We start from the raw sequence: 13,997 nt of genomic DNA, 5'->3' as shown, positions 1-13,997 counted from the left end.
TTGTCTTTAATCTCAGAGCTGTCTGGAGTTCAGCCTAAGGATTCAGGAGTTCATTGAACTCATTCGACAGAACAAGAGACTGGATGCTGTGAGGTATGAAATCAGGATGCTTACCAAACAATTTTCATAGCAAGATGGTATTATGCTTCATTAGAAATATGTGACTCTTACTGCAACCCCCAGAAACCCCACTGCTGTAAAGGATCTTGCTAGTGTTCTGGTCAGTCTTTGGATTTAAGCTGGGGTTGAATTTTTTTAAAGGCAAGGTGTCATTCCGCAGATGAACCTTTTTAAAAACTTAATATTGTCTCTGAAACTCTGCATCTTGTTGCTCTTCAAAATAAAAGTTTAGAAAATTAACCTGTTCTATAAAACAATTGTATTTTCTGGTGGCATACAATGCAATGAACACAGTTACCCTTAACTAATTTTCAGGAGGTACAGCTAGCTTCTCATAGGAACTCGTTACTGTTTTAATCACAAAAAATACTGAAAGGTTAATGAAACACCTATCTAAAGCTTAACATTTCAATTTTGACTGAATTCTCTTCCACTTTACTATATTCATTAAACTTTTTGTTCTACAAGCTATGCTTTAGGCCAGGTTCACCTTTTGTATTGAATGGATAATTTGGAGCTCTCTGTCACGTAGGTCCGAATAACGAGCTATGTTATGTTACCACCACTCCCTTCCCCTGGCCCCAACTGAAGGAACCAACTCAATATCCATTTTCACCTCTCTTGAACTAGTTCAGTGGGGGCTACTTTGAGAAGAAAGTAACACTGCCCAAGATGGTGTGAATCAGTAACAGAACTGGAGTCAGACCTCATCACTGCCTGACTTCAACCACAGGACAGTCTTTCTGGCAATACTTGGAATATCGGCACATGAAGCAATTTATGCTTTTTAAGTTAGTGATCCTGATTTAAGGTGTTGAAATAATGTTCCAGGATAACACAGGAAACCAGTTCGGCTGAAATGAGTGGAATTTTGATACTGGGACTATAAAACGTCTTGATAATTCTGATAAGCAGTGATCTTGCCAGCACCACAAAGTATGATGCGGGTGGCAGAGCTACTGGAGCTTACACATGGGCACGGGAGAGAGGAACTCGCAGCAGGTTCTGTTTTGTAAGACTGTTTAAACCTGGGGAGAGATGACAAGTTCTATGGCCAGACTTGAAGCTTTGCTGATACGTTGTGGTGATAACACCATTGCCGCTCAACGTTTCTGACAAGTTGTATGTTAAGGAAGTTGCAAGTCTTACTGCCTTTAAAACCATCCCGGGTACTCCAGAGATTGAAACCAGCAGGAGGCTTGTATTTGTGGCAAAGCGCCTTTTTGGTCAGAGGAGCACAGAGCTATAGAAAACGTGTGAAGTATCATAACATAACCACAGACTGAAAGTATTCTAGCGCATTCCCAAGTTTTAGATGTAGAAACTCTTCTGCAGGGCAAACCACATAACTTTTCTTGAATAGAATAGGTGAGAAAGACTTAGTTGTTTAAAAATGAGAATAAAGGAAGAGGTAGTACCAGTATGTGGAGAGGCCAGTCTGATACTAACCCCACCCCCAGAGTTAATCATCTTAAGTTTTAGGGTTATTTCCAGTTGTTATTTCTAACTTCATTCAAATGTGTTGCTTGTTTTGAGCAAACTCCTGTTGTTCCTACGTTGCCCTACTTGCACCTAAATCATCGTTTTGGTCCCAGTCTATGCAAATGTGCGATCTGATAAACTCCAGCAAATTTTAATGTTAATTTAAAAAAAAAAAAAAAAACCTACATGCTAGCATTTAGCTGTGTGCACTTACCCTTTGACAGAGTTCTCAAATCCTAAGGAATTGTCAGGTACTTAAGAAAAGGATGAAAGACACTCAACAACATTATCTGTCTTCTGAAGCCCATGGTGCTCTTTATATCCAACAAATACTGTGCCTTTGTGCCTTTAGCTTTATTCTCTGGTAAGTTTGCTTCTTTGCCAAATGTGCAGTCATGCATCTTAACAGTGAGTAGTCCATGCTCTAAAAACTATTTTCTTTGAGCTGCAGCTTCCTTATGTAGCTTGGAAACCAGAGGGCAGGCATAGAGCTGAAATAAGGAGATAGGCTGAGAACTGGGACAAAATAGATAAGGTTATTCTGTATTTTATTGTTGTTGCTGGACATTTGTTTCCCTCTGATCCCTTTTCCACATCAGAACTGGTAAAATTTGCAAGCTGTCAACCCTCAAGAGGACCCAGCACTCTTGGCGTGGAATAACTTGGACTGTCATAGCCTCTGAGGTTTAAAACTTACAGCTCCTATCTACTTTGCAAATAGGCATCCATATTGAATGTTGTTAAGGGTGAAGCATGTATATTCCATATACCTATTGAAATTCAGCGTTGACATATATTTTATACTCAGCAATTATAACTTGCCAGTCATAACAATGCTGTTGTAACTTCATAACTTCTTGTAAAATGAAAAGGAGCTACAGAAGTCCTTCTATGTCTTAATTCACTCCTTTTTAACAGGGTGAGTTTTGATAATTATGTACACTCAGAGCTCAACATCTCAATGCTTTCCTTAAATAATGTGGCTTAAAAATGTTAGTTTTCACCATTTCGTTCTACTTTGCTTCAAAATAAATATGTAATGAATGAGGGAATATATGTTGGGAAGGTGTAGCATAAATCTCATTGCTTCTAGCGAACCGTTGCAACTTCTGTTTTTATTAGCTTGCTTCTGTTAAGTGCCTGCAGCAGGATTCTTTCAGTATTGTGTCCGTGGTGCAATAAATAGGTCAGGCATCCATTAGAAAGCAGAGAAAGAGGCTGTTTACCAAGTAGTTTCCTGTATGAGTGGAACTCGGAGAACTGACATTTTGTTGAAACGCAGCTGGTGTTTAAATAAGTTTGAAAGCTTTGCTTACTGCCTGCTGAGAACCTCTAAAGTGACATATTGCTTTTAGGTTAAAATTGATGTGAGCTTTAAAAATATACATCTTATTAAATAAGTGTTGGAATTTCTGTAGCTTTTTAGAATATGAGTACAAACAGACCTTCCTCTAAGGTAGTTTATCAGAGTCATCTTGGAAGTGCAAGTTTCAAGAATGTACAAAAACTATTTCTTGAATACAAAGAGTAAATCTCTTAAGCTTAAGTACATCACAACGTAGCCTTTAACTTCCACGGTCTCTCTAGGTTTTCTTGTAAAGCTCATATCATTACAGTAACCATGAATGACTGATGACACTAATTTCACACTTTTGGGGCTCTCACTAATTTCATTCTGGGAAATCTGACAGCATTCCGCTACTTTGCCCTTTACAGGATGCTAGAGATACACAGAGTTCTTAGCTAAAAGCTTAACAAAACACCCTGTGCACTACTACTTCTTAGGATATAAAGGACAAAAGGAGTAAATAAAAATACCTGATGATGCGCAGAGTTAGGAGAAAGTGGCCACAGTCTATTCACTTTAGTAAACTTCTCTCCTACTGGGGTGAATAAACAGAGTTTGTTCCTTTATTTTTATTGTGGGGTGGGGTTGAACAGGTGTATTAAAAATAACAATAAAACTTTTGAGCACTTTAAGTATAAATTTTGCTAGTAGTCATAATTGTCTCCGAGATAAAGGCATTCAGGCATCAGTCAAAAAGACTGAGCAGAAAGAACAAGTCCTTTCTTGGTAACACCTTATGTTTGTGTTCAGTTATTGCTACTTCCTGATAAATATGTTCATCCTTGTACTCAGGCATATGTAAATATACACATACACACTGTATAGCTTAGGTACTTCTTTTAACAATTCAATGTACCCTTAGTAGACAATAAACTGTAAATCGTCAAGTCTTCATAAATATCCTTTCATTCTTGGATTTGTCAAGTACAGTATGTCTGCTGTACCTGCTTGGGCTAGAGGAACAGCTATTTCAAACAAAAGACGATGGACTTTGTCCCCAGAGTTTAGAGAATTGTTCTGGGATTTGAAAACCAAAATTTTCTACCTATTACTTTGATCTGTCATGAGAATTTCATTAGTGCTTTCAGTGATGGTCCACTGGTCATGATTTTAAAAAATAATTTTTAAAAAAATTTAGCCCCTTGCTCTAGCTGTACTGACTCGTGTGTGCTAATGGCGGTAAAAACATTGTAAATAAGCATTGTAAGGTTCCTATATACCTCCAAGGTCATAACGTTTGCACAAAGAGATGGAAATAGCTGAATGAAAAGGGAAGGGGTGAATAATGGCATGAGGGCAAATAAGGTGTTATTTAAATGTTGTGCATTCCTGAGTACTCACATAGTACTGTTCCTTGCTTCCCAATCTAAAAAAGACTTCGGAGTGCTACGAATTAATGAACTTGCTTCTCTTTTAAAGGGTATCTTGCTTCATTTTGATTTCTCTGTGTTGACACCCAGAGGATGAAGTTCAGACATTAGCATGGCAGGCTTTGTGGGAAAACTTCCTTGTTTTCTTAAGGGGCATAGGCCAAGGGAAAGTCAGGAGACGAAGACTAACAGAAGGTCACTTCAGAAAACCTAATTCCTTCTGGCTGAGCCCAGAATGGCCACCACACCTCAGGGTGTTCAGCCCTTTGCAGATAATGGAGGTGTTGGATTGCTGAGCACTTCTCCTTTGAATGGCTAGCACACACATAGTGATTATATATCGTACTTACACAAAACAAAGTGTTAATTCTAGCTTTTCTTGAACATATACAGTAAGTGTGGTCAGTATTTGCCTTTTGCACCTCAGGGCCTTCCTATAAGTAAGGGGGAGGTATTGCTGAAATGCTGTCTGTAAGAGCAAATTGTCAAGGCCTGACAGGGAGTAGGACCGCAATGCTAACAGGGCTGGGGCAAAACTGAAGGTACCACTTCTGTTTTAACATCGCAGAACACAAGTGCACAGTGATCAGTTTTTTTTAAGATGATTTTTTTTCCTCTTCTCCCTCATGCATGCACACACAGTAATTTAGCTTAACTGGTAGGTCTGAATTTTTTTCCTTTGCCTAAGCTTTTTTTTTAAATAGCAATCGCTTTCATCTGCAGCTCTGCACTAGCACTTATTTTAGCTTTCTTCCAGTATGTCCAGGCTGCCTAGTCTCTTCTCTCAGGCCATGGGTTTTATACTTCTGCTCTCATAACAGTAATCACCTGGGGAACGATATTTACATTCCTGAATTGCTCACCCAAAATAGGAAGCTGGGTGGAAACAGTCTGTCCTACATAACTTCCATTGCTTCCTGGCTTGGGTGGGAGAGGAAGTAGGAGTACTGAAACACTGCTAAAGAGACTGTTCTCATGGTATCGATGACCTAAGTGTGGTTAGTGGAACGTAGAATTGGGGAAAAAAATAAAATACTTACCTAGATTTTTTTTGTTGTTGTTAAATTCAACCCATGAAATGGGCAATTGGAAAATACTGCGTATCCCTAAAAGTAACTTGTAACTTTAAATAGACTTTAACAAAACTCTTTAAAAGTTAAAAAGAGCAAACACTTACCAGAGTACTTCAGAGATGACTTGGTATCTTCCCCATAATACAAACTGTGGAGAAAATACGGGATAGGGAAGACTTTTCTACACTTACGGAATTCCAGAAATTCAATATAGTGCTGATTCCGTACTCAGTCTACTATGCAACATCTGTGCACCACTGGAAACAGGAGCTTTTAGAAGAAATGCTGAACTAATCGTCCAGTTCCAACTGAGAATTGATGATCTGAGGAAGACTAGATAGGGGAGGCTTTCATACAGTAGTTGAATATCCTTATAAGCTGATAATAATTCTCTGGCTTCTTAGTATTCATTTCCTGAAAAATACTAAAGTTTGTATTTTTGCTTTAAATATGTTTCTGGTAATTCCATCACTTTCAAATATCCAAGTTTTCAGCTTTGTGTGTGTACCTCATAGTCAGTATGTGTTACAGTATAAAAAATTGTACTGAAGTTCTACTAAATTTTTTATTTCTGTGGCAAAAAAATTAGCTCTTAACAAGGTGTTTTCTACTACATTACCCTGCAATTTCTTGTAGTCTGCACAGAAAGTGATATTGCCTTCTAGCCTATTAAAAAAAAAAAAAAATCATTTATTCAAAAGTAAACATTCTCTCAAATGTCAGTATAAACAAAGTAGATATTTGAACACTCTTGATGTTTAATGGTTTGGAATAGCTGATTATCAGACTGCATTTATCTCACTTGCGAGTATATGCCAAAGGAGTAAGTGTGATACATTGAGCTTGCATAAGCAGAGACACTTCTAATAATCATGGATCTGTCATTCTAGATGTAGGTGAGGTAAGACTTCATGCTACAGTAAGAAGTTCTAGTTTCTAAGAAATTATGGTGTGAAATTGCTAATTCTTAAAGTCATTCTTGCATTCACATTTGCAGGATGTATTTTTTCAAGCCCTTTAAACCTTTTGGAGTTGAGGTATTGAGAGCAGAATCTAGTTTTTCTCTGAAATCTTACCTAATTATGTACATTTACTTGATTTGGAAACAAGGCTATATGATAAAGCTATAAATTCTGTATTTCAGACACGCAAGAAAGCATTTCAGTCAGGCTGAGGGAAGCCAGCTGGATGAGGTTCGACAAGTGATGGGAATGTTGGCCTTTCCTTCAGACACTCATATCTCCCCCTATAAGGTAACATTGCGTTTGAAATGCAGTGGTACAGCAGAATAATAAAATACATGTTGCAGTTCTTTTTCTTTACAGGAAAATGTATTGGTAATCTGAAGATCAAATGTCGTTCTAATTTTACTTTTTAAAATCCGCCTTTATAATAGTCCTTAACTTTAATAACCAGCCCTGGTCTGTAGATTAATCCAGGCAGTATTTGTTTTGTTGCAGTTGGAACTTAATAGTAAGGAACAGATTTCCACTGAGCTAGGCTTACCACAAACCCAGCACTAAAGATCTGTGGGACTGGAATCATGATATGCAAATATACAGCAAGAGACAGAAGATGGGGAAGTACAAAGAAAAAATGAGAGAGGTTTGTTTTAACATACTAGGCTGTGGCCTTAATACACTAGCAGCAGTGCTTAATTCCACTTCTCAAGTTACTGCTCTTCTGGTGGTTGGGATGAAGAAAGGAAAGATGATTTGAATTATCTGAAAGCTGTATTTTTGATGCTTAAAAGTAAGTGTTCATTTATTTGGATTATACAAATTAATGTAGATGTTCACAGTAATATCTACATCTAAATTTGAATCAAGCAAAATTCATAGGTAGTTACCGTTTCTACAGATTTTGAGTTTGTTCTGTGGTCATGTGCTAATTCTCTTCACTTTCTTTTTTTAACTCGGCATTAGAGGCAGAAGGTAGACAAGAGTTGAGCTGGCAAAGCAAGACAAGAATCCTGTGAAGTGCCAAGCCAATATTTGGCAATGCCAGTATAAGCGTGTTTTTTAAACAATTGATGATGAAATCAATGGTTTAACAAAACAAACACAAAAAAAACCCAACAACCCACAGAATTAATGTGAATTTCTTTGCTAATCCTGGAGTCCTAGAAGGATCCTGGTATTTTGGATTCCACATTTGATGTGAGTTAAGAGCATAAATGATAGATATGTTAGAAGACTGGGTGTAAGACAGAGCTTATCATTGTTCTAGTAGTGAGAAAGAAATAGGCAGGAAATAAAAGCCCTGTATTTCGTTCTAAGGGCTAGTTTGGACAGAATATTTCAATGAAGGAGAGCAAGGAGAAAAGCAAGGAGAAAAGCTGGTATTGTTTCATGTGCAACCATACAATTGGAACAAATTCCCTACTACTTTTTATGGATCTGACTTAAAACATTCTAGTTTATGGAAGTTATGGTTTGGGTCCTCTAATAATTACCTAGATAAAGAGAATCATAGAGCGCACGCTTTTTTGGAGATAACATTAACATGTTGACTAGGAGTTCTATGCATAAATGGCTTCTTAAAATTGCTTTAAGTAAAACTACTTTTAAATCTGTGAGAAAGTTTGTCAGATCATAATCTCTCTAATCAATTGATTTTTATTAATCCAAGGGAAGAAGCATCTTCTATAACCAATGAATACAACCTTCTCTAGCTTGTTATCCTACCTTTTAGGACTTTAAAGAAAACATATTTCATGTTGTGGCAAAACAAGCTATTTTCTTTTGATATCCTTTGTGTAGCTGTGGCTGGCATTATTCCAGCTGGACATTTAGTAAGCTGCTACTTTTGTGTCCCATCACCTAGCCCCTTAATCATAAGCTTTTCTTAATCATTAGTAGTGCTTTATCTCTTTATTATGGATCTGTTGTAGGCTCTCTTACCTCATCCCAAGAATTGCCTTAAGGTCAGAACAAAAGCTTCATCCTGGAATTCCGGCAACATTCTGGCCTTAAATAGGGCAGGTGATAGAGCAAACAGACATGCAGTCTGGTGGCAGAAACGGTGCTTTTGGATAAAAGTTCACAGGCCAGTCTGATCTTCTTGGGGTGGGGGGATTCCAGGGGACAGGCTACAACAAAAGGTAATGCTGGAGTCCGTCCTTCTCCAGCGTCTCTGCTTGAATGAACAGGGAACTGAGCAGAGGCAGAGTGAGCCAAGGCGACACAGAGCAAAGCATAAAGACTAGTGTCTACGTCATGGTAAAATCACTGCCTGGTAATTTTGGTATAACATGCTTTGAATTTGATGCTGCTACTCAGTGTATTGTCTGTCACTAAGTCTTTGATTTTCTTTAAAAGCCTGTTGTATAAACTAAACAATATATACATTATATATATACATATATATACATTATATATACATATATAATATATATACACATTATATACATATATATACATTATTGTTTCTCCTAGTTGCCTCAAAGTGTAGCATGCACAGTTGATAATATGAACTGAACAAACATTGTCACTTCTCATGACCAAAATGCAGGTTACGGATACAAAGGAGGAAGGGCTGCTAGCAGAAGAAAGGATTAGGTCTTTGCCTGTATATGTAACATAACAAGTATATTTTCAAAGGCTCTTCGCTTCTTACATGACTCTCTCACAGCATTACTTTTAGGATTCAATATATCCTTGACCTGTGTGTTTAGTTCTTGCTTCCATGAAAAAAACATCCTTGCTTTAACTACCGTTACCCATTTTTTAGGTAACACACAACGTTACAATATACAGTAAAGAAATTTGTCCTTATAATGCATAGCTTACCTAAGCTTTCTCTAACCTGGGGTTGTGCCAGCTCTTCAAATTAAAACCTTTTTTACAAAATTCTGTAAACATTATGTATTACAAAGAGGTATGAGCAGAATTAGCCTGACTTGAGGTAAAAAACGCCTCTGACTTTTCAATGTTAATGATTCGGAGGCTATAGAGCAAACATTCCACAATATGAATGTTGCTTTGTAAGTAGGCCAGCATTCTAGAAAACTAAATGCAAGAAATAGCCTTACCAGGATTTACATACCTTAATTAGAACATTTGGTAGATAACGGAGGGAGACTGAATATTGTCATACCAGCTATTTTAAGTAATACTTGATTTAAATCATATTTCTAGTGAAGTAGTGTTAAAAGGTACTTTCTAACCAAGTACAGTCATACTATGTATTAGCATGTATACTTTTATTTTGTGGTCGATTCAGTCTAGTGAGTTTTGCACAATTTACCACTCCCAGGCTTTTCCCCCCGGGACAGTTAGACTGAAAACAACTTATAGTTGTGTTTTTTTAACAGGATCTCTTGGACCCTGCTCGATGGAGAATGCTGATCCAACAGTTTAGATATGATAACTACAGACTACATCAGCTGGGAAACAATTCTGTTTTTACTATAACACTCCAGGCAGGCCTTTCAGCTATAAAAACACCGTATCCTTTAATGCAGATACTACTGTCGAGTGCAAAAAACCATTGTGTGGGTTTGGTTTTTTTCATTCTATGGGTGCTTTTCAGAGAGCTCAAAGAGGAAACGTGACACTTGAATATTTTTGCTCGTGAGTTGTTTAAATAGAGTATGAATTGGTCTCAATTAAATTGAGGAGAGATTATAATAAATGTCATTATGGTTTAAAAAAAAAACAAACAAACAAACAAAAAAAAAAACAAAAAAACAAAAAAACAAAAAAAAAACCAACAAGCCCAAACCAAAATTTTAAGGTGAAATGTGCATTGTGTTTGCATACTAGGCTATCTTTCCATGTGTCTTAAGTTAGTGAATATATGTGCAAAAGTTAGTGAGCTGGGTCAAACTCATTATTTTTTAAGCACTTACACACAAATTTACCCTGTCTGTTTTTATGTGGATATTCAAATATATCCTGCACCTTTTGAAATTTACTTGAATTTGCCACACGCTGTGGTGTATTAGAGAAGGACTGGTGCTGCTGAAGTGTTCCGCATCAGACACTTTACCTGTAGAGGGTGCCAGAGACTTGTTGCTCACTCTTGTTCTCTGACACAAGGCAAGCACTTGATTCTTATATGTACACATTAAGCTTGAATCAAATGGTCCTGTACATTCCATAGCCTAGGCTACATTTGCACGGTTTACTGTCTTTTTTTCCAATGTACCTCATTAATTGTTGTTGCATTCTGTGGTGGTCGTTCCTTAACTTTCTGTTAAACAGACAGTGTTATAAAGAGGATGGGAGCTCAAAAAACCCAGACTGCCCTGTGTGTAGCAAATCCCTGAACAAGCTGGCTCAGCCTCTGCCTATGGCACATTGTGCCAACTCCCGACTAGTCTGCAAGATTTCGGGGGATGTAATGAACGAAAATAATCCTCCTATGATGTTACCAAATGGATATGTCTATGGATACAATGTAAGTGTTGAAATCAATGACTTACTGAAGTCTAAAACAGCAGTGGTTATAATAACTTTCTGGATCAAAATAAGAGCTTATCAACTCAGTCAGAAAGCTAGAAGCATCTTCTACATTAACAGAAGAAAAGTAACTTCTTGCAGTAATTCTTAAAGGACTGTATATTTATGTGATTAAATTGGTCTTTAAAGAAGCTAATGTCTGATTGAATGTATGAATTTATAACATGAAATCAAATGGCGCTGGACATCTTTCCCTCTCGAGAGTGATAATGTAGAATAAGTAACTTTTGGGGGCAAAGATATTTTGACCTCAGGCTATAATACCATTTTTTTAAAATTAAAAAAAGTTTATTTACTAAACAGCTAAATAATGCTTTGAGTTACTATTGTGACTATTATCTTTTGCTTTCACTCTTTTTCAGTCTCTGCTTTCTATTCGTCAAGATGACAAAGTAATTTGCCCAAGAACCAAAGAAGTCTTCAACTTCTCACAAGCTGAGAAAGTCTACATCATGTAGGTCCATAAAACACGTGATGAAGTGCCGCTGGAATTTTGACACAGTGTATATTGGCATACCCTGTAAAGGGGGGGGCCTTAATGTGTGGCAAAGAAGCAAAACCTGCCACCTTGGGGATCAGACCTGTCGGTGGCATTATTGTTTCTTGCGACCAAAGATCAATGAGCAACAATAAACACTCTTTAAGAAAAAAAAAAAAAGAGAGGAATTATGACTTAAGTTTGTACTTGAATAAAAACAAAAACAAATTTTGATTGTTAAGGTTTTGTAACATAAGGTCAAAAATTGGACTCTTCTCAAAAGTACTTTTGTCTTCTAAAGGATAACTTTCTTTAAAGATGGACACTTGCACTGGGGGAAAGTGACAGCAGATTTGAAATTAAATCCATTTTTCTTCCCTCTTTTTCACAATTGTCCAAGACCCTTTTGTTATCAAAGATTTCAGTACTACCAATATGTTCTCCTTTAAGCTCCTCTTTGCCTTCTTTATGATCCTCTCGTGAAGTAATCCTGAACAAGAATTATGTAACTTATTTCCATGGGAAGATGTTGATGTCTTTGACCCAAGACTGGCTTCTCTGGAGGATCAACTAGGGACTGGTTTGAAGGAGCATGAAGTCTTTTTCCAAACCCAAATATTTTAAGGAGGTTGCATAAGTATCAAGAGGAACTGAGAACATTTCAGGCAAAATCCAATGCTTGTTTAAATGTTCTTTTTCCAGTCTACCATAGTGTTAAAGTCCTTCTAAAGTTATTAGTTATGTGCATAGGGTTCAATATGAAATCATTAGTGCTACTGCCTTATTTCTTGCTTTGAGAATGTACTCACATGAAAATGAGCTGGTATTCTTAAGTGTTGGGCGAAGTTTCTGAAGATGCCTTGCAGGATGATTACATAATTTTAGGGTCTAAATAGTATTCATTACTGAAACTAATAGTTCAATTTTAACAACTACAGAACACATCCTTACGACTTTTCAAAAGAATTAAACCATTGTAGTTTAAACAAAACCATATTGTAGAGGTTTGTATTTAGCGCTTATTTTTGCATGTTGATGTTGATTAGCTAATAAAAGATTGTAAATGTAAAACATGTTAATAAAAATTGTTTTCCATTCCTTGATTATATAAAATTAGAAAGCTGCCTTGTATTTAAGTGTAAAAAAAATTAACTCTTTCATAAGGCTCTCTCGTAAAAGGAGTGCAAGTTCCAAGTGTTGTGTTTTAGTGGTCTGCAAGAATAAACAAACAAACAAACAAAACAAAAACCACCCAACCAAAACACCACCACCACAACCATAAACGTTGTTCTTCAGGCTCCAAAACGAGAGTGTTGGTTTAAACTTTTCATATTTGAGCAGTACACTCCCATCTGCGTTCCTGTCGTATTTTTTTCTGTCGCTTCCTAGAAGGCTGCCTGATGTCCTCGAGCCTTTCTGTTGGAGGTTTTGTGGGAGATGCTAGGTGTGAGGTTTTGATGTGTGCCTGAGTGCTTTAAAGAAAGCTAACCAGGAATGCTGGAGGGACCACGGCTTCTCTTCATGTTCGACACTTAGACATCACAGATATGCAAACTGATTGTGTCAGCCACTCTGAAACGGTAAATACAGTGGGATTTCCAGTGAGGTGTGTTTGGGAAGGTTCCATTTTCAGTAGGCATGCATTATTGATGCCTCTGAACAGGTATGTCTGGAACACTGCAGCGCTGCCAGCTTGGCAGAGACCCATGCTCCTGCACCCGCTGCCCGAAGGGGCTCTTTCCCTCCGCGTTTTCTGAAGCGGCAGTTTTAGCGATTCCTTAGAGCAAAAGCAGTGTGCCAAGAGTAGGTGGGGGCAGATAACGAGAGAACTTGCATCAGGAACTGGAGTAAGTGGCTATCGGTTAAGCAGTAACCGGTCTCTTCCCTCCTTCTGGGGCAAGAGTTGAAGCATCGTCCCCTCAGAAGGGGAGAGGCCATCGCCCTGGGGGGCAGCATTGCTGAAACCCAAGGGGAACAGCATCTGGTTTGCTTTGGCAGACTATTCACAGCATCGCAGCAGAAGGGCAAGGATGACTTTGAGAATGGCAACCTCGCCTTTCCCTGCCTTACAGAAACACATAAAAGTCCAAAGCAGGGAGGAGGGGGCAGATTTTTTATCAGCCCTGAGGAAATGCATGGTAACTACACAACAATCGTAGGGCACAGAAATTGTTGCTTTTGCTTCTCTAAGTACTAGTTAGAGCTGTGGTTTCCTGAACTTTCAGCCCTTTTTGCTTTCTGTGGCCTAAGCAGACTGGTAGAGAAATCCACGCTCCCAAAAAAGCCAGTTTGGGAAGGGAGGGGAGGAGAGCAGCGGTTCTACAGCAGGAGGGGCTCCCGTCATAGGCAGTGTCACTTCAGAGGGCCGGGTGCCACCATGAGGTCCCTGATGGCGTGTTACAAAGAAGGTGCTGCAGAAGGAGCCTGGGGAGCTTCAGCTGTGATTGCTCACTTTAGAAACCTGCCATCAAACCACTTATTTTGACTACAGGGAGACCCGTTTGCTACAGGCAGTCGTAGCCTCCTGGCTGACCCCTGTGGACCATGTCCAGTACGTGCCCCTATAGGCTGGCTTTCCTTCTCAAGCTTGCTCCAGCACGGCTTTAGGAGCCTTCCAGCTTTATGAGGGTCAGGAATGGTGGCAGGGCTGGATTGCTTTGG

The 13,997-nt window shown here is 38.3% G+C and overlaps 1 protein-coding gene across 7 annotated transcripts in view; it reads left to right on the top strand.

Annotated features, from left to right (window-relative positions):
• MAEA (macrophage erythroblast attacher, E3 ubiquitin ligase) overlaps positions 1 to 11,516 on the top strand; it is a 52,609-nt gene extending 41,093 nt beyond the window's left edge. For all 7 annotated transcript variants that reach the window (XM_082316069.1, XM_082316071.1, XM_082316068.1 and 4 more), the window contains 5 exons: positions 17 to 93; positions 6,538 to 6,646; positions 9,709 to 9,842; positions 10,601 to 10,796; positions 11,221 to 11,516. In XM_082316069.1, the coding sequence (XP_082172195.1) occupies positions 17 to 93; positions 6,538 to 6,646; positions 9,709 to 9,842; positions 10,601 to 10,796; positions 11,221 to 11,316 (612 nt within the window). In that variant the 3' untranslated portion in view covers positions 11,317 to 11,516. The remainder of the gene's footprint in view (positions 1 to 16; positions 94 to 6,537; positions 6,647 to 9,708; positions 9,843 to 10,600; positions 10,797 to 11,220) is intronic.
• Positions 11,517 to 13,997: the final 2,481 nt, after the last annotated feature.

This window comes from Platalea leucorodia (genome assembly GCF_965183815.1).
Source record: "Platalea leucorodia genome assembly, chromosome: 6".
Lineage (NCBI taxonomy): Eukaryota > Metazoa > Chordata > Aves > Pelecaniformes > Threskiornithidae > Platalea > Platalea leucorodia.
This window is presented reverse-complemented; position numbering and strand designations above follow the sequence as displayed.